The sequence below is a fragment of the Bufo bufo genome, chromosome 4 (assembly GCF_905171765.1).
Source record: "Bufo bufo chromosome 4, aBufBuf1.1, whole genome shotgun sequence".
In the NCBI taxonomy this organism is placed as follows: Eukaryota; Metazoa; Chordata; class Amphibia; order Anura; family Bufonidae; genus Bufo; species Bufo bufo.
Window position 1 is genome coordinate 20,153,937 of NC_053392.1, and position 24,826 is coordinate 20,178,762.

The 24,826-nt window shown below is 44.2% G+C and overlaps 1 protein-coding gene across 1 annotated transcript in view; it reads left to right on the top strand.

The window, feature by feature from the left end:
* Positions 1-1,087: 1,087 nt before the first annotated feature.
* The window catches only part of LOC120999890 (keratin-associated protein 10-7-like), a 35,343-nt gene continuing 11,604 nt past the window's right edge, over positions 1,088-24,826 (top strand). Inside the window, exons 1-7 of the mRNA XM_040430941.1 lie at positions 1,088-1,226; positions 4,276-4,431; positions 17,939-18,091; positions 19,380-19,532; positions 21,090-21,242; positions 22,528-22,680; positions 23,460-23,612. Coding sequence (XP_040286875.1) covers positions 1,133-1,226; positions 4,276-4,431; positions 17,939-18,091; positions 19,380-19,532; positions 21,090-21,242; positions 22,528-22,680; positions 23,460-23,612 — 1,015 coding nt within the window. The 5' untranslated portion in view covers positions 1,088-1,132. The remainder of the gene's footprint in view (positions 1,227-4,275; positions 4,432-17,938; positions 18,092-19,379; positions 19,533-21,089; positions 21,243-22,527; positions 22,681-23,459; positions 23,613-24,826) is intronic.

A 24,826-nucleotide genomic window follows, 5' to 3' on the forward strand; every position in this document is an offset into this window, starting at 1 on the left:
AGGATAGGCACGGGGACAGGGTGATCCCACCATCAGGGTTCATCCCTGGGCAGAGGATTATCTTAGGGCGGGTACATGGAGAGAATCATCCCCAGTACCCACAGTAAGGTGCCCTATCCTCTATCCAATTCCCCAACCTCCGACTATTGTCATCAACGCCCCTGGAATTTACACCTATCGTATTTATTATTATTATTTTTTTCACCAATTTCACGGTGGTAGCTGGGCAACATCTCGTCCTGTTATATATTTTGGATACCCGGTTACCAGAGGGTGTCTATATGTTTTTGCTTTTTTAAATAAAACTAAATAAAAGCTATACTTTAAAAGGGTCCAATCTCCAGTCTTAAAGAAATATGCACAATTCCTGGCAGTCCTTATGGCAGAAATTGAAATCTACACCAGCTTACAGTATAAGCTCGTTTAGATCTGGGAGCAAATTTACGCAAGTTTCTGGAGTAGACCATAGTTAATCTGACCGGCCATGGAACGACACTCCACTGGAAGGTAAGACTCTCTCACTTTTCTATTCTCCTTTTGAAAACTAGCAAGAACATTTTAAAGTATAGCGTTACTGCTCCAACAATTGTAGGCCACTTGTCTTATGCAAAACTGTTCATAAATATGTCCCATAACCTTTATTCAAGAACACAAAAAGATTAAGACGTTTACATTCTACCCTGAAGTATCCTGAACTGTGGGTGATGACATGTGTGGTTTTGACTGAGATCATTTCAATTGACTGAGTTAATTTTTTCAAAGTTCACTTTGTATCCAAATATTTGAGTTGGCATGATCTGCAGCTTCATCAGGATTTTTATAATCCACATTGGACTTCCATCGTTGCCTGAAGCTTTTGTCACTTCCTTGAGATGACATCATAAGTAGATAAATATATCCGGATGATGGAGAATATGGCCACAGGCTAAGTGTACTCACAATAGGAGCATTCTGCAGAAGAAGGAACATGATGAGGAACAGAACACCAGGATCCAGAAGTTGGACACATCTGAAAGTCCCTAATTATAATATTAGTGGCTCATGGTCCAAGAACCACGCAGTATCAGCTCCCTCCTACATGTATATAAACCAACAAGCTCTAGATGCATCATATCTCCAGTAAACATCAGACATGACCCCAGCGACCAACTCAATCATTCTGCTCTTTCTGTTCTGCGGAGGAAATGTCTCATCACAAAGTGACCTTGTACCCATTACTGATGATGGTAAGTGGAGAAGACTGAGGACAATCTATATTGCAAGGGATCTCTATAGTACTCAATGTTTATCGCTAAATCCTAGTATAATTCTTATCCTATATATATATGGACACTGCACAGTACCACTTCTCCTATCCTGTATACTGGGTGTAATCCTCAGTATCTGCTCTTATTCTGTATATATATACACTGCACAGTACCACTTCTCCTGTCCTGTATACTGGGTGTAATCCTCAGTATCTGCTCTTATTCTGTATATATGGACACTGCACAGTACCACTTCTCATGTCCTGTATACTGGGTGTAATCCTCAGTATCTGCTCATATTCTGTATATATGGACACTGCACAGTACCACTTCTCCTGTCCTGTATACCGGGTGTAATCCTCAGTATCTGCTCTTATTCTGTATATATGAACACTGCACAGTACCACTTCTCATGTCCTGTATACTGGGTGTAATCCTCAGTATCTGCTCTTATTCTGTATATATGGACACTGCACAGTACCACTTCTCCTGTCCTGTATACTGGGTGTAATCCTCAGTATCTGCTCTTATTCTGTATATATGGACACTGCACAGTACCACTTCTCCTTAATTTGGTAATTCCTTGTTTTAGTTTCCTTTTTTCATTTATGTATCTGAAGAATGCCTTATTGCCTGTTTTCACTGACTGAGCTAATTTCTCTTCTGCCTGTGCTTTAGAAGCTCTTATAACTTGTTTGGCCTCTCTCTGCCTAATCTTATAAATTTGGCTGTCATCCTCGTTTTGTTTTGTTTTGTTTTATAATTACTAAATGCTATCTTTTTGTTTTTAATGATTTTGGCCACTTCTGCTGAGTACCACAGTGGTCTCTTCCTTTTTTTGCTTTTACTGACAAGCCTAATGCAATCTTCTGTTGCCTTCATTAGTGCCACTTTTAAGTAGTCCCATTTCTCCTGGACTCCATTGAAACTGTTCCAATCTGATAGGGACTCGTATACCACTAGTCTAATTTTAGAAAAGTCAGTTTTTCTCAAATCTAAAACTTTAGTTTTTGTGTGGTTTGACTTAGTCACTGTACTTATAGTACACCACACTGACTGGTGATCACTAGATACCAAGCTTTCCCCTACAGTAATATCAGATACCAAATTCCCACTTGTGAATACTAAATCTAAAATGGCCTCCTTCCGGGTTGGCTTCTCAACTACTTGCTGTAGAGATAATCCCAGTAGGGAATTTAGAATATCTGTACTCCTGGCAGAACTAGCTATTTTGGTTTTCCAGTTTACATCAGGAAGATTTAAAGGGGTTCTGCAATTTCATTTTACTGATGATCTATCCTCTGGATAGATCATCAGCTTCTGATCGGTGGGGGTCATACACCCGGGCCCCCGTCGATCAGCTGTTTGAGAAGGCAGCGGCACTCCAGCAGCGCCGCGGCCTTCTCACTGTTTACCGCCGGCCCACTGACGTCACAACTAGTATCAACTAGTGTGGTCACGGCTAAGCTCCATTCAAGTGAACAGAGCTAAGCCCCGCCCACGCTAGTTTATACTAGTCGTGACGTCAGTAGGCCGGCGGTAAACAGTGAGAAGGCCGCGGCGCTGCTGGAGCGCAGCTGGAGCGCAGCTGCCTTCTCAAACAGCTGATTGGCAGGGGTCCTGGGTGTCGGACCCCGCCGATCAGAAGCTAGATCATCAGTTAAATGAAAGTGCAGAACCCCTTTAAGTCTCCCATAATGATAACTTCCCCTTTCAATGTCATTGTAGCTATTTCCTCAACTAGTAGACCATCTAATTCTTTGACTTGGCTACGTGGTCTATATATCACACCCACACGAGTTACCTTATGATTATCAAGCTGCAAGGTAACCCAAACTGACTCTAAATTGGTCTCGCTAAATTGTATTAAATGAGATTTTATGCTATCTTTCACATACAGGGCCATTCCAACCCCTTTCTTGCCTTCTTTGTCTTTCCTCTATAGAGAGAACCCTGGTATTGTTATATCCCAGGCATTACTCCCATTGAACCATGTCTCAGTAACAGCCACTAAATCTATACTCTCAGATGCCATTATAGACTCAAGGTCATTGATCTTATTCCCTAAAATGCGAGCATTTGTAGACAAGACTCTGAGCTTGTCACTTCTTAACCTATGTGCTCCTGGCATCTTCTGGCATTGTTCCGGGGGGCAGTCAGACTGCTGGATTATCACTCTTTTGGCCCCCTTTCCTAGTTTAAATGCTCCTTAGCAAATACTTTGAACTGTTCACTGAGGACATTTGTTCCCTTGAGAGAAAGATGCAAACCATCTTTCTTGTACAGTTCTTTTCCATTCCAACGAAAGCTAACATGAGACACAAAGCCAAACCCTTGGTTCAGACACCATTCACCAAGCCATACATTGAATTCCTTAATGTGCATCTTCCTGTCATGCTGAAGGTTATGCACAGGCAAAACTGCAGAGAATAAAACAGTTGATGCAACCTCCCTTATATCATTTCCAAGTGTGTGAAAAGCTTTCTTTACCTTTGAAACGGACACTGCACAGTACCACTTATTCTGTCCTGTATACCGGGTGTAATCTTCAGTATCAGCTCTTATTCTGTATATATGGACACTGCACAGTACCACTTCTCCTGTCCGGTATACTGGGTGTAATCCTCAGTATCTGCTCTTATTCTGTATATATGGACACTGCACAGTACCACTTCTCCTGTCCTGTACACTGAGTGTAATCCTCAGTATCTGCTCTTATTCTGTATATATATATATACACTGCACAGTACCATTTCTCCTGTCCGGTATACTGGGTGTAATCCTCAGTATCTGCTCATATTCTGTATATATGGACACTGCATAGTACCACTTCTCCTGTCCTGTATACTGGGTGTAATCCTCAGTATCTGCTCTTATTCTGTATGTATGGACACTGCACAGTACCACTTCTCAATGTTTCTGGATGTAATTCTCAGTATACATATGTAGCAGAGTACCTCTTTCATGTTGCTGTGTTTGTGATACAGCATTTACTCTATGTTATTCTATTTTAATTTGATGTTACCAGGAGTGAAGCCGGGGACGTGTCCTGTTTTTAATAATCTGGATTTGTGTGATGAAAAGATATATAAACCATTATGTTTTGGAGACAAGGACTGTCCTGGTGACCAGAAATGCTGTAAACAGTCCTGTGGCAGAGTCATGTGCTCCATCCCAATTTCACGTAAGTGACAAATAAGTATTGATTTCTCTCATCTGCAGCAATTACTGATCCCAGAGCTCTAGTTTACGTCTGCCCATGAGCATCACATCTTCAGCCCATAGTATCACAGACAAGGTAAAGTGTCCAGAAGAGGAGCTACGTCTCTGGTCTTCTGCACAATGTGTTTAGTACGTTTTGTTTGTGCATTCATCAGCCAACAAAAGCACAAACCTCTGATCAGCACTGATTTCTGACAGTCACTCTTACAGTCAGGAACAGGCATACACTCGCTCTCACAGTCAGAGAACAGATTTACTCTGGCTCTTACACTTAGGGACAGGCATATGTATTACCCTAGACGTGGAGGTATCTACACATGTTTTTTGTATATATGCAGTGACAAGGAACGGGTACACTGACGCCTCTTATGCAGTGGGCCAGGATATGGGTATTTAATAGTTTGTAATTTGTTCGTGACGCCAATTGCAGCATGCGCAGGGCACTACCCCCGAGCCCTTCCAAGGTGTTATAACGCACGTCCCAGATTAGGAATGCCAGAGTGGTGTAATGGCTTATAATGTCTCTATAGGTGGTGAGAATTGTGTCAACAGTGTCTCATACCTGGGTACAGCTGGACTCCTGGCTCACTTGCAATAAATTTGAGTGTAGTGATAGTAGGAGTAATAGAGGATTTTTGTAGCAGGAATGATGTCCAGACCTTTAGATGAGGTTCAATCATTTCTTTACTGAAGATAACTTGTATCAAAGCAGTATACAGCTTTGGTCTCTGGTCCCAGCAGGTTTTAGCAATCATTGGCGGGAATAAATGCTTCTGCTTGATATGTGGGGAGCTTGTAGGATAGGACGTCTGCTTGGTAGCTCTGTAACTGTGGCAGGAATTAATCTTCTGCTTTAACTGTAACTCTGCTTTGTGGGGACAGACTAGCTGAGGAGGATATGGCTTCTCCTAGGTCTCTGGACTTTACTCACAGATAGTTTCCCAGGGGATTCTGTCTTCCTGGAATTCTGGAGGTTGTCTGCTTTCTTCTCATCCAGCTGAGTCTGAAGGTTCTCAGGCTGGGGATGTGATCATTGTCTCAGCCGAGACAAGATCCTGGCTTTATTCCCTATGCAGGGGATCTCTTGAACTGTATCACACAGCCTTCCCCAACAGGGGTGACTGGCACACTGACTCTAACTTCCTTCTCCTACCATGCTGCAGGATGTGGGAACAGTCTACACCTCCACAGAGGGGGGCTAAGCTGGAATAATCCATTCCAGCCTAGATTCACTAAACTGGGACTTGTACCCTACCAATGCATTGCTGCTACCTGCTGGTCAACCTGGAAAATTACAGGAAAACAATTGTATTTAACATGGTTTTAGAAGTACATTTGTGAAGACATGAGCAGAATCATATGAGATGACAATGTAAAAGCTCTTAGAAGACAGTAGCAGGGTAGAGGAGTGTAGTAACACAACTCTGGGGTGTTACATATAGTTAAGTCTTGTGTACTGGCGTGTTATGTATTTGCATGTTTTGGCCACATGTTCCAGCAGGGGAGGTATGGTTGGCAGGAGCTGGGCTAACCATCCTGTTCCTCACCTCTTGGTAGGAGTGGGCTGGTCCTGCTTCCTGCCAGGTGGCAGAGTTCCTGTTCAGGCAGCATAGGGAAAGAAAGCAGATGTCTGAGCTCCTGCTCCTCAGAACCAGATGTTATTCTCCTGTGAGACCTTGACTCCAGAGAAATCATCAGCATCCAGAATGCTGCTTCCAGAAAGCATCGGTGTAAGAAGACAGCAGACTGATCAGTTAAATTACAGTTTTAGGCTACTTTCACGCTGGCGTTTGGGCTTTCCGTTTATGAGATCCTTTCAGGGCTCTCACAAGCGGCCCAAAACAGATCAGTTTTGCCCTAATGCTTTCTGAATGGAAAAGGGTCCGCTCAGAATGCATCAGTTTGCCTCTGTTCCGTCTCCATTCCGCTTTGGAGGCTGCCTGCAGTGTTTTGGTGTCCGTCTGACCAAACTGAGCCAAACAAATCCGTTCTGACACACAATGTAAGTCAATATGACACAATATGACACAATAGAAAACGGATCCGTCCTCCATTGACTTTCAATGGTGTTCAATACGGATGTGTCTTGGCTATGTTACAGATAATACAAACAGATCTGAACGGATGCAGGCGGTTGTATTATCTGAATGGATTTGTCTGTGCAGATCCATGACGGATCCGCACCAAACGCGAGTGTGAAAGTAGTCTTACACACACTGCTACAAGATGAGGGTCTATGGCTCAGACATCCATCAACTTGCTAACAACCTGGCTAGACACCAAGCCTACATTTCACATTGGACACCTATATCAACAACTGCCTGCAAGTGCCATTAAATTGCCACACAACCAGCCACCATGCCTACTCATCTGGTGACACAAACTGAACTTTGTACTTAATGTTGCTGGATATACCACAAGTTATCTTCAGCACTACGCAAAGACAGCCTTTTATCATTTACGTCTAACCTGATTTTGCAAACTACCTTTCCTCTGCACTAATCACAACAGACTGAGGGAGGGACATTATGACAAAACATCTCATTAGGGCCACTACTACTCCCATCATCTGCTCCAGCTCCTCAGGATCTTGCCGCACATACACCCACAACTACAGAGAGCGACAGGTGTACATTCTTAAATAGTCAGGGAAAAGTATACACTCACTCATATACAAAAGTATAAAAAAAAAATTGATTTGGTTGATTCGCCGAGTTTTGCAAAAAAATTTGCTTTGTAACGAATTACTTAGTCATGAAGCGCATTTCTTTGTGAGTAGTGGTGCCGCCGCCTCCTGTAGTAGTGGTGCCACCGCCTCCTGTAGTAGTGGTGCCTCCGCCTCCTGTAGTAGTGGTGCCGCCGCCTCCTGTAGTAGTGGTGCCGCCGCCTCCTGTAGTAGAGGTGCCGCCGCCTCCTGTAGTAGTGGTGCCATCGCCTCCTGTAGTAGTGGTGCCACCGCCTCCTGTAGTAGTGGTGCCGCCGCCTCCTGTAGTAGTGGTGCCACCGCCTCCTGTAGTAGTGGTGCCGCCGCCGCCTCCTGTAGTAGTGGTGCCGCCGCCTGTAGTAGTAGTGCGCCGCCTCCTGTTATTGTGCATCTCAGATCCCACGTTTATAGCTGATTGCGACAGTAATAATACAGTGTAAAATAAAAAATATAAATTATACTTATCTAATTCGTTTGATCTCAAAGAGCCATCTTGATTAAAGATCTAGAATGTAATCTTGTGCTGCCCGAGATGAAGTCATCATGTCGGCCCACATGATTTTGTGCAAGATCTTTATTTAAGGTGGCGGTGGCTGACTCTTTGCGATCAAACGTAGGTGGTAAGTATGATTTAAAAAAAAAATTGGTACTGCCATTCAGGGAAAATGTAATCAAATTTTCCCTGAAATTACTTCGATTCATTCAACACTACTATAGTCAGGGACAGGTGTACACTCACTCATATAGTCAGAAACAGGTGTACACTCACTCATATAGTCAGAAACAGGTGTACACTCATATAGCGTAGTCAGGAACAGGTGTACACTCACTCATATAGTCAGGAACAGGTTCACACTCACTCATATAGTCAGGAACAGGTGTACACTCACTCATATAGTCAGGAACAGGTGTACACTCATATAGTGTAGTCAGGAACAGGTGTACACTCACTCATATAGTCAGGAACAGGTGTACACTCACTCATATAGTCAGGAACAGGTGTACACTCACTCATATAGTCAGGAACAGGTGTACACTCACTCAAATAGTCAGGAACAGGTGTACACTCACTCAAATAGTCAGGGACAGGTGTACACTCACTCATATAGTCAGAAACAGGTGTACACTCATATAGTGTAGTCAGGAACAGGTGTACACTCACTCATATAGTCAGGAACAGGTGTACACTCACTCATATAGTCAGGGACAGGTGTACACTCACTCATATAGTCAGGGACAGGTGTACATTCACTCATATAGTCAGGGACAGGTGTACACTCACTCATATAGTCAGAAACAGGGGTACACTCACTCATATAGTCAGGGACAGGTGTACACTCACTCATATAGTCAGGGACAGGTGTACATTCACTCATATAGTCAGGGACAGGTGTACACTCACTCATATAGCCAGGGACAGGTGTACATTCACTCATATAGTCAGGGACAGGTGTACATTTACTCATATAGTCAGGGACAGGTGTACACTCACTCATATAGTCAGGAACAGGTGTACACTCACTCATATAGTCAGGGACAGGTGTACACTCACTCATATAGTCAGGGACAGGTGTACATTCACTCATATAGTCAGGGACAGGTGTACACTCACTCATATAGTCAGGGACAGGTGTACACTCACTCATATAGTCAGAGACAGGTGTACATTCACTCATATAGTCAGGGACAGGTGTACATTTACTCATATAGTCAGGGACAGGTGTACACTCACTCATATAGTCAGGGACAGGTGTACACTCACTCATATAGTCAGGGACAGGTGTAGATTCACTCATATAGTCAGGGACAGGTGTACACTCACTCATATAGTCAGGGACAGGTGTACATTCACTCATATAGTCAGGAACAGGTGTACACTCACTCATATAATCAGGAACTGGTGTACACTCACTCATATAATCAGGAATAGGTGTACACTCACTCATATAGTCAGGAACAGGTGTGCACTCACTCATATAGTCAGGAACAGGTGAACACTCACTCATATAGTCAGGAACAGGTGTACACTCACTCATATAATCAGGAACTGGTGTACACTCACTCATATAGTCAGGGACAGGTGTACACTCACCCATATAGTCAGGGACAGGTGTACATTCACTCATATAGTCAGGAACAGGTGTACACTCACTCATATAGTCAGGGACAGGTATACACTCACTCATATAGTCAGGGACAGGTGTACATTCACTCATATAGTCAGGGACAGGTGTACACTCACTCATATAGTCAAGAACAAGTGTACACTCACTCATATTCTCAGGAACAGGTGTACACTCACTCATATAGTCAGGAACAGGTGTACACTCACTCATATAGTCAGGAACAGGTGTACACTCATATAGTGTAGTCAGGAACAGGTGTACACTCACTCATATAGTCAGGAACAGGTGTACACTCACTCATATAGTCAGGAACAGGTGTACACTCACTCATATAGTCAGGGACAGGTGTACACTCACTCATGTAGTCAGGGACAGGTTTACATTCACTCATTTAGTCAGGGACAGGTGCACACTCACTCATATAGTCAGGAACAGGTGTACACTCACTCATATAGTCAGGAACAGGTGTACACTCACTCATATAGTCAGGAACAGGTGTACACTCACTCATATAGTCAGGAACAGGTGTACACTCACTCATATAGTCAGGAACAGGTGTACACTCACTCATATAGTCAGGAACAGGTGTACACTCATATAGTGTAGTCAGGAACAGGTGTACACTCACTCATATAGTCAGGAACAGGTGTACACTCACTCATATAGTCAGGAACAGGTGTACACTCACTCATATAGTCAGGAACAGGTGTACACTCACTCAAATAGTCAGGAACAGGTGTACACTCACTCAAATAGTCAGGGACAGGTGTACACTCACTCATATAGTCAGGAACTGGTGTACACTCACTCATATAGTCAGGGACAGGTGTACATTCACTCATATAGTCAGGGACAGGTGTACACTCACTCATATAGTCAGGAACAGGTGTACACTCACTCATATAGTCAGGAACAGGTGTACACTCACTCATATAGTCAGGAACAGGTGTACACTCACTCATAGAGTCAGGGATAGGTGTACACTCACTCATATAGTCAGGAACAGGTGTACACTCACTCATATAGTCAGGAACAGGTGTACACTCATATAGTGTAGTCAGGAACAGGTGTACACTCACTCATATAGTCAGGAACAGGTGTACACTCACTCATATAGTCAGGAACAGGTGTACACTCACTCATATAGTCAGGAACAGGTGTACACTCATATAGTGTAGTCAGGAACAGGTGTACACTCACTCATATAGTCAGGAAAAGGTGTACACTCACTCATATAGTCAGGAACAGGTGTACACTCAATCATATAGTCAGGGACAGGTGTACACTCACTCATATAGTCAGTGACAGGTGTACATTCACTCATATAGTCAGGGACAGGTGTACACTCACTCATATAGTCAGGAACAGGTGTACACTCACTCATATAGTCAGGAACAGGTGTACACTCACTCATAAAGTCAGGAACAGGTGTACACTCACTCATATAGTCAGGAACAGGTGTACACTCATATAGTGTAGTCAGGAACAGGTGTACACTCACTCATATAGTCAGGAACAGGTGTACACTCACTCATATAGTCAGGAACAGGTGTACACTCACTCATATAGTCAGGAACAGGTGTACACTCACTCAAATAGTCAGGAACAGGTGTGCACTCACTCATATAGTCAGGGACAGGTGTACATTCACTCATATAGTCAGGGACAGGTGTACATTCACTCATATAGTCAGGGACAGGTGTACACTCACTCATATAGTCAGGAACAGGTGTACACTCACTCATATAATCAGGAATAGGTGTACACTCACTCATATAGTCAGGAACAGTTGTGCACTCACTCATATAGTCAGGAACAGGTATACACTCACTCATATAGTCAGGAACAGGTGTACACTCACTCATATAATCAGGAACTGGTGTACACTCACTCATATAGTCAGGGACAGGTGTACACTCACCCATATAGTCAGGGACAGGTGTACATTAACTCATATAGTCAGGAACATGTGTACACTCACTCATATAGTCAGGGACAGGTATACACTCACTCATATGGTCAGGGATAGGTGTACATTCACTCATATAGTCAGGGACAGGTGTACACTCACTCATATAGTCAGGAACAGGTGTACACTCACTCATATAGTCAGGAACAGGTGTACACTCACTCATATAGTCAGGAACAGGTGTACACTCATATAGTGTAGTCAGGAACAGGTGTACACTCACTCATATAGTCAGGAACAGGTGTAAACTCACTCATATAGTCAGGAACAGGTGTACACTCACTCATATAGTCAGGGACAGGTGTACACTCACTCATATAGTCAGGGACAGGTGTACATTCACTCATATAGTCAGGGACAGGTGTACACTCACTTATATAGTCAGGAACAGGTGTACACTCACTCATATAGTCAGGAACAGGTGTACACTCACTCATATAGTCAGGAACAGGTGTACACTCACTCATATAGTCAGGAACAGGTGTACACTCACTCATATAGTCAGAAACAGGTGTACACTCACTCAAATAGTCAGGGACAGGTGTACACTCACTCATATAGTCAGGGACAGGTGTACACTCACTCATATAGTCAGGAACTGGTGTACACTCACTCATATAGTCAGGGACAGGTGTACATTCACTCATATAGTCAGGGACAGGTGTACACTCACTCATATAGTAAGGAACAGGTGTACACTAACTCATATAGTCAGGGATAGGTGTACACTCACTCATATAGTCAGGAACAGGTGTACACTCATATAGTGTAGTCAGGAACAGGTGTACACTCACTCATATAGTCAGGAACAGGTGTTCACTCACTCATATAGCCAGGGATAGGTGAACACTCACTCATATAGTCAGGAACAGTTGTGCACTCACTCATATAGTCAGGAACAGGTATACACTCACTCATATAGTCAGGAACAGGTGTACACTCACTCATATAATCAGGAACTGGTGTACACTCACTCATATAGTCAGGGACAGGTGTACACTCACCCATATAGTCAGGGACAGGTGTACATTCACTCATATAGTCAGGAACATGTGTACACTCACTCATATAGTCAGGGACAGGTATACACTCACTCATATGGTCAGGGATAGGTGTACATTCACTCATATAGTCAGGGACAGGTGTACACTCACTCATATAGTCAGGAACAGGTGTACACTCACTCATATAGTCAGGAACAGGTGTACACTCACTCATATAGTCAGGAACAGGTGTACACTCATATAGTGTAGTCAGGAACAGGTGTACACTCACTCATATAGTCAGGAACAGGTGTAAACTCACTCATATAGTCAGGAACAGGTGTACACTCACTCATATAGTCAGGGACAGGTGTACACTCACTCATATAGTCAGGGACAGGTGTACATTCACTCATATAGTCAGGGACAGGTGTACACTCACTCATATAGTCAGGAACAGGTGTACACTCACTCATATAGTCAGGAACAGGTGTACACTCACTCATATAGTCAGGAACAGGTGTACACTCACTCATATAGTCAGGAACAGGTGTACACTCACTCATATAGTCAGAAACAGGTGTACACTCACTCAAATAGTCAGGGACAGGTGTACACTCACTCATATAGTCAGGGACAGGTGTACACTCACTCATATAGTCAGGAACTGGTGTACACTCACTCATATAGTCAGGGACAGGTGTACATTCACTCATATAGTCAGGGACAGGTGTACACTCACTCATATAGTAAGGAACAGGTGTACACTAACTCATATAGTCAGGGATAGGTGTACACTCACTCATATAGTCAGGAACAGGTGTACACTCATATAGTGTAGTCAGGAACAGGTGTACACTCACTCATATAGTCAGGAACAGGTGTTCACTCACTCATATAGTCAGGGATAGGTGAACACTCACTCATATAGTCAGGAACAGGTGTACACTCACTCATATAGTCAGGAACAGGTGTACACTCACTCATATGGTCAGGGATAGGTGTACATTCACTCATATAGTCAGGGACAGGTGTACACTCACTCATATAGTCAGGAACAGGTGTACACTCACTCATATAGTCAGGAACAGGTGTACACTCACTCATATAGTCAGGAACAGGTGTACACTCATATAGTGTAGTCAGGAACAGGTGTACACTCACTCATATAGTCAGGAACAGGTGTAAACTCACTCATATAGTCAGGAACAGGTGTACACTCACTCATATAGTCAGGGACAGGTGTACACTCACTCATATAGTCAGGGACAGGTGTAAATTCACTCATATAGTCAGGGACAGGTGTACACTCACTTATATAGTCAGGAACAGGTGTACACTCACTCATATAGTCAGGAACAGGTGTACACTCACTCATATAGTCAGGAACAGGTGTACACTCACTCATATAGTCAGGAACAGGTGTACACTCACTCATATAGTCAGAAACAGGTGTACACTCACTCAAATAGTCAGGGACAGGTGTACACTCACTCATATAGTCAGGGACAGGTGTACACTCACTCATATAGTCAGGAACTGGTGTACACTCACTCATATAGTCAGGGACAGGTGTACATTCACTCATATAGTCAGGGACAGGTGTACACTCACTCATATAGTAAGGAACAGGTGTACACTAACTCATATAGTCAGGGATAGGTGTACACTCACTCATATAGTCAGGAACAGGTGTACACTCATATAGTGTAGTCAGGAACAGGTGTACACTCACTCATATAGTCAGGAACAGGTGTTCACTCACTCATATAGTCAGGGATAGGTGAACACTCACTCATATAGTCAGGAACAGTTGTGCACTCACTCATATAGTCAGGAACAGGTATACACTCACTCATATAGTCAGGGACAGGTGTACATTCACTCATATAGTCAGGGACAGGTGTACACTCACTCATATAGTCAGGAACAGGTGTACACTCACTCATATAGTCAGGAACAGGTGTACACTCATATAGTGTAGTCAGGAACAGGTGTACACTCACTCATATAGTCAGGAACAGGTGTAAACTCACTCATATAGTCAGGAACAGGTGTACACTCACTCATATAGTCAGGGACAGGTGTACACTCACTCATATAGTCAGGGACAGGTGTACATTCACTCATATAGTCAGGGACAGGTGTACACTCACTTATATAGTCAGGAACAGGTGTACACTCACTCATATAGTCAGGAACAGGTGTACACTCACTCATATAGTCAGGAACAGGTGTACACTCACTCATATAGTCAGGAACAGGTGTACACTCACTCATATAGTCAGAAACAGGTGTACACTCACTCAAATAGTCAGGGACAGGTGTACACTCACTCATATAGTCAGGAACTGGTGTACACTCACTCATATAGTCAGGAACAGGTGTACATTCACTCATATAGTCAGGGACAGGTGTACACTCACTCATATAGTAAGGAACAGGTGTACACTAACTCATATAGTCAGGGATAGGTGTACACTCACTCATATAGTCAGGAACAGGTGTACACTCATATAGTGTAGTCAGGAACAGGTGTACACTCACTCATATAGTCAGGAACAGGTGTTCACTCACTCATATAGTCAGGGATAGGTGAACACTCACTCATATAGTCAGGAACAGTTGTGCACTCACTCATATAGTCAGGAACAGGTATACACTCACTCATATAGTCAGGAACAGGTGTACACTCACTCATATAATCAGGAACTGGTGTACACTCACTCATATAGTCAGGGACAGGTGTACACTCACCCATATAGTCAGGGACAGGTGTACATTCACTCATATAGTCAGGAACATGTGTACACTCACTCATATAGTCAGGGACAGGTATACACTCACTCATATGGTCAGGGATAGGTGTACATTCACTCATATAGTCAGGGACAGGTGTACACTCACTCATATAGTCAGGAACAGGTGTACACTCACTCATATAGTCAGGAACAGGTGTACACTCACTCATATAGTCAGGAACAGGTGTACACTCATATAGTGTAGTCAGGAACAGTTGTACACTCACTCATATAGTCAGGAACAGGTGTAAACTCACTCATATAGTCAGGAACAGGTGTACACTCACTCATATAGTCAGGGACAGGTGTACACTCACTCATATAGTCAGGGACAGGTGTACATTCACTCATATAGTCAGGGACAGGTGTACACTCACTCATATAGTCAGGAACAGGTGTACACTCACTCATATAGTCAGGAACAGGTGTACACTCACTCATATAGTCAGGAACAGGTGTACACTCACTCATATAGTCAGGAACAGGTGTACACTCACTCATATAGTCAGAAACAGGTGTACACTCACTCAAATAGTCAGGGACAGGTGTACACTCACTCATATAGTCAGGGACAGGTGTACACTCACTCATATAGTCAGGAACTGGTGTACACTCACTCATATAGTCAGGGACAGGTGTACATTCACTCATATAGTCAGGGACAGGTGTACACTCACTCATATAGTAAGGAACAGGTGTACACTAACTCATATAGTCAGGGATAGGTGTACACTCACTCATATAGTCAGGAACAGGTGTACACTCATATAGTGTAGTCAGGAACAGGTGTACACTCACTCATATAGTCAGGAACAGGTGTTCACTCACTCATATAGTCAGGGATAGGTGAACACTCACTCATATAGTCAGGAACAGGTGTACACTCACTCATTTAGTCAGGAACAGGTGTACACTCACTCATATAGTCAGGAACAGGTGTACACTCACTCATATAGTCAGGAACAGGTGTACACTCACTCATATAGTCAGGGACAGGTGTACACTCACTCATATAGTCAGGAACAGGTGTATACTCACTCATATAGTCAGGAACAGGTGTGCACAGGGCTAGACTTAGGTGTTCAGGCGCCCTGTGCGAGCTAATCTTGTGGCACCCCCCCCCCCCCCCCATTGGGACCCATAATGCTGCTACAAGATACAATAAAAAATATATATATTTAAAAGAGAGGCCTTTTTAAGTATAGATACAAAAGAAATGCAAGATTCGCAGCAGCAGTGTACAGATAATATGAATTTCCTAACTGTAGTACGCCAACATTTGCGCCAACTAAAGCATAGATAAACAAATATCAAATTACATAGGGCTGCACTAGATACCACCTAGCGATCAACTGAATAATACATAAAACCCTGTACTGCAGGTATAGATCAACCCCTTCATCAATCCCCGGGCTGCACCCCCTCATCAGACCCCTGCTCCCCTTAATCATACCCTGTCACCCATACCCAGTCCCCTCCCCCCCCAATCGTACCCAGTGTCACCCAGAGCCAGTCCCCTGCCCCTTAATCATACCCTGTCACCCTTACCCAGTCCCCTGCCCTTCTTAATCATACCCAGTGTCACCCTCACCCAGTCCCCTGCCCCCTCAATTAGACCCTGCCCCCTTCATCATACCCAGTGTCAACCAAAGCCAGTCCCCTGCCCCCTTAATCATACCCAGTGTCACCCTAATACAGTCCCCTGCCCCCATTTAATAAAAGATATTTGGTAAAAACAAAACAAAAACAAGAACAGGTACTCACTATCTGAAGTCTTCTGCTCCCTCCCTGTCTGCGGAGCACCAGCCGCCGCCATCACAGATTGAGCGGATCCTTCCGCGGCTCTCGGTGAAGGTGCAGCACTTGGAGGCTGAGCCTGCGCCCCTAAACTCCTCCTCCACGCTCCGGAACCTGACCTGGCAGCGGCTCAGCTCACCAGGCTTGCCTCACACAATCTCGGGCCGGCCTGCTGTAAGAGACCGACTGCGAGCTGTGTCGGCCGCCGGGCGCCCCTGTTGCCATGGCGCCCTGTGCGGCCGCACAGCTCGCACACCCCATAGGACGGCCCTGGGTGTACACCCACTTGTATAGTCAGGGACAGGTGAACAGTCACTCATATAGTCAGGGACAGGTGTACACTCACTCATATAGTCAGGGATAGGTGTACACTCATATAGTCAGGGATAGGTGTACACTCGCTCATATAGTCAGGGACAGGTGAACACTCGCTCATATAGTCAGGGACAGGTGAACACTCACTCATATAGTCAGGGACAGGTGAACACGCACTCTTATAGTCAGGGATAGGTGTACACTCGCTAATATAGTCAGGGACAGGTGAACACGCACTCATATTGTCAGGGATAGGTGAATACTCACTCATTGAGTCAGGGATAGGTGAACACTCACTCATATAGTCAGGCATAGGTGAACACTCGCTCATATAGTCAGCGATAGGTGAACACTCACTCATATAGTCAGGAATAGGTGAACACTCACTCATATAGTCAGGGACAGGTGAACACTCACTTATATAGTCAGGGACAGGTGAACACTCACTCATATAGTCAGGGACAGGTGTACACTCACTTATATAGTCAGGGACAGGTGAACACCTACTTATATAGTCAGGGACAGGTGAACACTCACTCATATAGTCAGGACAGGTGAACACGCACTCCTATAGTCAGTGATAGGTGTACACTCGCTCATATAGTCAGGGATAGGTGAACACTCACTTATATAGTCAGGGACAGGTGTACACTCACTCATATAGTCACAGTGTAATTGCATTGTGTATAGATATATACAGTACAGAACTACTTCCCTTGTACTTTGCAGTCTAATGTAAAGTCTCTTTTGTTATTTTGTATTTGCTGTTACCAGGAGTGAAGCCGGGGAAGTGTCCTGAATTGAATTTAAAAGAGATTTGCCCCAAAGTGCGGCCTTTCCCCGGATGCTCTGCAGATGACCAGTGTCCTGATGGCCAGAAATGCTGTAAAAATTCATGTGGCGAAGTGAAATGCACCAATCCTATAGGTAAGTGACAGATAAGTACTGATCCCCTGTAATCTGCAGTCAGGGATAGGTGAACACTCATTCATATAGTCAGGGATAGGTGAACACTCACTCATATAGTCAGGGACAGGTGTACACTCACTCCTATAGTCAGGGACAGGTGTACACTCACTCCTATAGTCAGGGACAGGTGTACACTCACTCATATAGTCAGGGACAGGTGAACACTCACTCATATAGTCAGGGACAGGTGTACACTCACTCATATAGTCAGGGACAGGTGTACACTCACTCATATAGTCAGGGAGAGGTGTACACTCACTCATATAGTCAGGGACAGGTGAACACTCACTCCTATAGTCAGGGACAGGTGTACACTCACTCATATAGTCAGGGACAGGTGAACACTCACTCATATAGTCAGGGATAGGTGTACACTCGCTCATATAGACAGGGATAGGTGAACACGCACTCATTTTGTCAGGGACAGGTGTACACCCACTTGTATAGTAAGGGACAGGTGAACACTCACTCATATAGTCAGGGATAGGTGAACACTCGCTCATATAGTCAGGGACAGGTGAACACCTACTTATATAGTCAGGGACAGGTGAACACTCACTCATATAGTCAGGGACAGGTGAACACGCACTCTTATAGTCAGGGATAGGTGTACACTCGCTAATATAGTCAGGGACAGGTGAACACGCACTCATATTGTCAGGGATAGGTGAATACTCACTCATTGAGTCAGGGATAGGTGAACACTCACTCATATAGTCAGGCATAGGTGAACACTCGCTCATATAGTCAGTGATAGGTGAACACTCACTCATATAGTCAGGGATAGGTGAACACTCACTCATATAGTCAGGGACAGGTGAACACTCACTTATATAGTCAGGGACAGGTGAACACTCACTCATATAGTCAGGGACAGGTGTACACATACTTATATAGTCAGGGACAGGTGAACACTCACTCATATAGTCAGGACAGGTGAACACGCACTCCTATAGTCAGTGATAGGTGTACACTCGCTCATATAGTCAGGGACAGGTGAACACTCACTCATATAGTCAGGGATAGGTGAACACTCACTTATATAGTCAGGGACAGGTGAACACTCACTCATATAGTCAGGGATAGGTTTAAACTAACTCATTAAGTCAGGAACAGGTGTGCACTCACTCATATAGTCACAGTGTATTTGCATTGTGTATAGATATATACAGTACAGTACTACTTCCCTTGTACTTTGCAGTCTAATGTAAAGTCTCTTTTGTTATTTTGTATTTGCTGTTACCAGGAGTGAAGCCGGGGAAGTGTCCTGAATTGAATTTAAAAGAGATTTGCCCCAAAGTGCGGCCTTTCCCCGGATGCTCTGCAGATGACCAGTGTCCTGATGGCCAGAAATGCTGTAAAAATTCATGTGGCGAAGTGAAATGCACCAATCCTATAGGTAAGTGACAGATAAGTACTGATCCCCTGTGATCTGCAGTCAGGGATAGGTGAACACTCACTCATATAGTCAGGGACAGGTGTACACTCACTCCTATAGTCAGGGACAGGTGTACACTCACTCCTATAGTCAGGGACAGGTGTACACTCACTCATATAGTCAGGGACAGGTGTACACTCACTCCTATAGTCAGGGACAGGTGTACACTCACTCCTATAGTCAGGGACAGGTGTACACTCACTCCTATAGTCAGGGACAGGTGTACACTCACTCATATAGTCAGGGACAGGTGAACACTCACTCATATAGTCAGGGATAGGTGTACACTCGCTCATATAGACAGGGATAGGTGTACACCCACTTGTATAGTCAGGGGCAAGTGTACACTCACTCATATAGTCAGGGACAGGTGAACACTCACTCATATAGTCAGGGATAGGTGAACACTCGCTCATATAGTCAGGGACAGGTGAACACCTACTTATATAGTCAGGGACAGGTGAACACTCACTCATATAGTCAGGGACAGGTGAACACGCACTCTTATAGTCAGGGATAGGTGTACACTCGCTAATATAGTCAGGGACAGGTGAACACGCACTCATATTGTCAGGGATAGGTGAATACTCACTCATTGAGTCAGGGATAGGTGAACACTCACTCATATAGTCAGGCATAGGTGAACACTCGCTCATATAGTCAGGGATAGGTGAACACTCACTCATATAGTCAGGGATAGGTGAACACTCACTCATATAGTCAGGGACAGGTGAACACTCACTTATATAGTCAGGGACAGGTGAACACTCACTCATATAGTCAGGGACAGGTGAACACCTACTTATATAGTCAGGGACAGTTGAACACTCACTCATATAGTCAGGACAGGTGAACACGCACTCCTATAGTCAGTGATAGGTGTACACTCGCTCATATAGTCAGGGACAGGTGAACACTCACTCATATAGTCAGGGATAGGTGAACACTCACTCATATAGTCAGGGATAGGTGAACACTCACTCATATAGTCAGGCATAGGTGAACACTCGCTCATATAGTCAGGGATAGGTGAACACTCACTCATATAGTCAGGGATAGGTGAACACTCACTCATATAGTCAGGGACAGGTGAACACTCACTTATATAGTCAGGGACAGGTGAACACTCACTCATATAGTCAGGGACAGGTGTACACTCACTTATATAGTCAGGGACAGGTGAACACCTACTTATATAGTCAGGGACAGGTGAACACTCACTCATATAGTCAGGACAGGTGAACACGTACTCCTATAGTCAGTGATAGGTGTACACTCGCTCATATAGTCAGGGACAGGTGAACACTCACTCATATAGTCAGGGATAGGTGAACACTCACTCATATAGTCAGGGATAGGTGAACACTCACTTATATAGTCAGGAACAGGTGCGCACTCACTCATATAGTCACAGTGTAATTGCATTCTGTACAGATATATACAGTACAGTACTACTTCCCTTGTACTTTGCAGTCTAATGTAAAGTCTCTTTTGTTATTTTGTATTTGCTGTTACCAGGAGTGAAGCCGGGGAAGTGTCCTGAATTGACTTTAAAAGAGATTTGCACCATAGTGCGGCCTTTCCCCGGATGCTCTGCAGATGACCAGTGTCCTGATGGCCAGAAATGCTGTAAAAATTCATGTGGCGAAGTGAAATGCACCAATCCTATAGGTAAGTGACAGATAAGTACTGATCCCCTGTGATCTGCAGTCAGGGATAGGTGAAAACTCATTCATATAATCAGGGATAGGTGAACACTCACTCATATTGTCAGGGACAGGTGAACACTCATTCATATAGTCAGGGAGAGGTGAACACTCACTCATATTGTCAGGGACAGGTGAACACTCACTTATATAGTCAGGGACAGGTGAACACTCACTCATATAGTCAGGGACAGGTGTACACTCACTTATATAGTCAGGGACAGGTGAACACCTACTTATATAGTCAGGGACAGGTGAACACTCACTCATATAGTCAGGGACAGGTGAACACACACTCCTATAGTCAGGGACAGGTGTACACTCACTCATATAGTCAGGGACAGGTGAACACTCACTCATATAGTCAGGGATAGGTGTACACTCGCTCATATAGGCAGGGATTCTGTGAACACGCACTCATATTGTCAGGACAGGTGAACACTCACTCATATAGTCAGGGACAGGTAAACACTCGCTCATATAGTCAGGGAAAGGTGAACACGCACTCATATTGTCAGGGATAGGTGAATACTCACTCATATAGTCAGGGATAGGTGAACACTCACTCATATAGTCAGGCATAGGTGAACACTCGCTCATATAGTCAGTGATAGGTGAACACTCACTCATATAGTCATGGACAGGTGAACACTCACTCATATAGTCAGGGACAGGTGAACACTCACTCATATAGTCAGGGATAGGTGAACACTCACTCATATAGACAGGGATAGGTGAACACTCACTCATATAGTCAGGGACAGGTGAACACTCACTTATATAGTCAGGGACAGGTGAACACTCACTCATATAGTCAGGACAGGTGAACACTCACTCATATAGTCAGGGATAGGTGAACACTCACTCATAGTCAAGGACAGGTGAACACTCACTTATATAGTCAGGGACAGGTGAACACTCACTCATATAGTCAGGACAGGTGAACACTCACTCCTATAGTCAGGGATAGGTGTACACTCGCTCATATAGTCAGGGATAGGTGAACATGCACTCATATTGTCAGGGACAGGTGTACACTCACTCATTTTGTCAGGGACAGGTGTACACCCACTCATATAGTCAGGGACAGGTTTAAACTAACTCATTAAGTCAGGAACAGGTGTGCACTCACTCATATAGTCACAGTGTAATTGCATTGTGTATAGATATATACAGTACAGAACTACTTCCCTTGTACTTTGCAGTCTAATGTAAAGTCTCTTCTGTTATTTTGGATTTGCTGTTACCAGGAGTGAAGCCGGGGAAGTGTCCTGAATTGACGTTAACAGAGATTTGCACCATAGTGCGGCCTTTCCCCCGATGCTCTGCAGATGACCAGTGTCCTGATGGCCAGAAATGCTGTAAAAATTCATGTGGCGAAGTGAAATGCACCAATCCTATAGGTAAGTGACAGATAAGTACTGATCCCCTGTAATCTGCAGTCAGGGATAGGTGAACACTCATTCATATAGTCAGGGATAGGTGAACACTCACTCATATAGTCAGGGACAGGTGTACACTCACTCCTATAGTCAGGGACAGGTGTACACTCACTCCTATAGTCAGGGACAGGTGTACACTCACTCATATAGTCAGGGACAGGTGAACACTCACTCATATAGTCAGGGACAGGTGTACACTCACTCATATAGTCAGAGACAAGTGTACACTCGCTCATATAGTCAGGGACAGGTGAACACTCACTCATATAGTCAGGGACAGGTGAACACTCACTCATATAGTCAGGGATAGGTGAACACTCACTCATATAGTCAGGGATAGGTGAACACTCACTCATATAGTCAGGGACAGGTGAACTCGCACTCCTATAGTTAGGGATAGGTGTACACTCACTCATATAGTCAGGGATAGGTGTACACGCACTCATATTGTCAGGGACAGGTGAACACGCACTCATATAGTCAGGGATAGGTGAACTCACACTCCTAAAGTCAGGGATAGGTGTACACTCGCTCATATAGTGAGGGATAGGTGTACACTCACTCATATAGTCAGGGATAGGTTTAAACTTACTCATTAAGTCAGGAACAGGTGCGCACTCACTCATATAGTCACAGTGTAATTGCATTGTGTATAGATATATACAGTACAGAACTACTTCCCTTGTACTTTGCAGTCTAATGTAAAGTCTCTTTTGTTATTTTGTATTTGCTGTTACCAGGAGTGAAGCCGGGGAAGTGTCCTGAATTGACTTTAACAGAGATTTGCACCAAAGTGCGGCCTTTCCCCGGATGCTCTGCAGATGACCAGTGTCCTGATGGCCAGAAATGCTGTAAAAATTCATGTGGCGAAGTGAAATGCACCAATCCTATAGGTAAGTGACAGATAAGTACTGATCCCCTGTAATCTGCAGTCAGGGATAGGTGAACACTCATTCATATAGTCAGGGGCAAGTGTACACTCACTCATATAGTCAGGGACAGGTGTACACTCACTCATATTGTCAGGGACAGGTGAACACTCACTTCTATAGTCAAGGACAGGTGAACACTCACTCATATAGTCAGGGACAGGTGAACACGCACTCTTATAGTCAGGGACAGGTGTACACTCACTCATATAGTCAGGGACAGGTGAACACTCACTCATATAGTCAGGGATAGGTGCACACTCGCTCATATAGTCAGGGATAGGTGAACACTCAGTCATTTTGTCAGGGACAGGTGTACACTCACTCATATAGTCAGGGATAGGTGAACACTCACTCATATGGTCATGGACAGGTGAACACTCACTCATATAGTCAGGGACAGGTGAACACTCACTCATATAGTCATTGATAGGTGAACACTCACTGATATAGTAAGGGACAGGTGAACACTCACTGATATAGTCAGGACAGGTGAACCCGCACTCCTATAGTCAGGGATAGGTGAATATGCACTCCTATAGTCAGGGATAGGTGTACACTCGGTCATATAGTCAGGGACAGGTGAACACTCACTCATATAGTCAGGGATAGGTGAGCACTCACTCATATAGTCAGGGATAGGTGTACACTCACTCATATTGTCAGGGACAGGTGAACACTCACTCTTATAGTCAGGGATAGGTGAACACTCACTCATATAGTCAGGGACAGGTGAACACGCACTCCTGTAGACAGGGGTAGGTGTACACTCGCTCATATAGTCAGGGATAGGTGTACACTCACTCCTATAGTCAAGGACAGGTGTACACTCACTCCTATAGTCAGGGATAGGTGTACACTCACTCATATAGTCAGGGACAGGTGAACACGCACTCATATTGTCAGGGATAAGTGTACACTCATATAGTCAGGGACAGGTTTAAACTAACTCATTAAGTCAGGAACAGGTGAACACTTACTCCTATAGTCAGGGAGAGGTGTACACTCACTCATATAGTCAGGGACAGGTGAACACGCACTCCTATAGTCAGGAATAGGTGTACACTCGCTCATATAGTCAGGTATAGGTGAACACTCACTCATAAAGTCTAGGACAGGTGAACACGCACTCATATTGTCAGGAACAGGTGAACACGCACTCATATAGTCAGGGACAG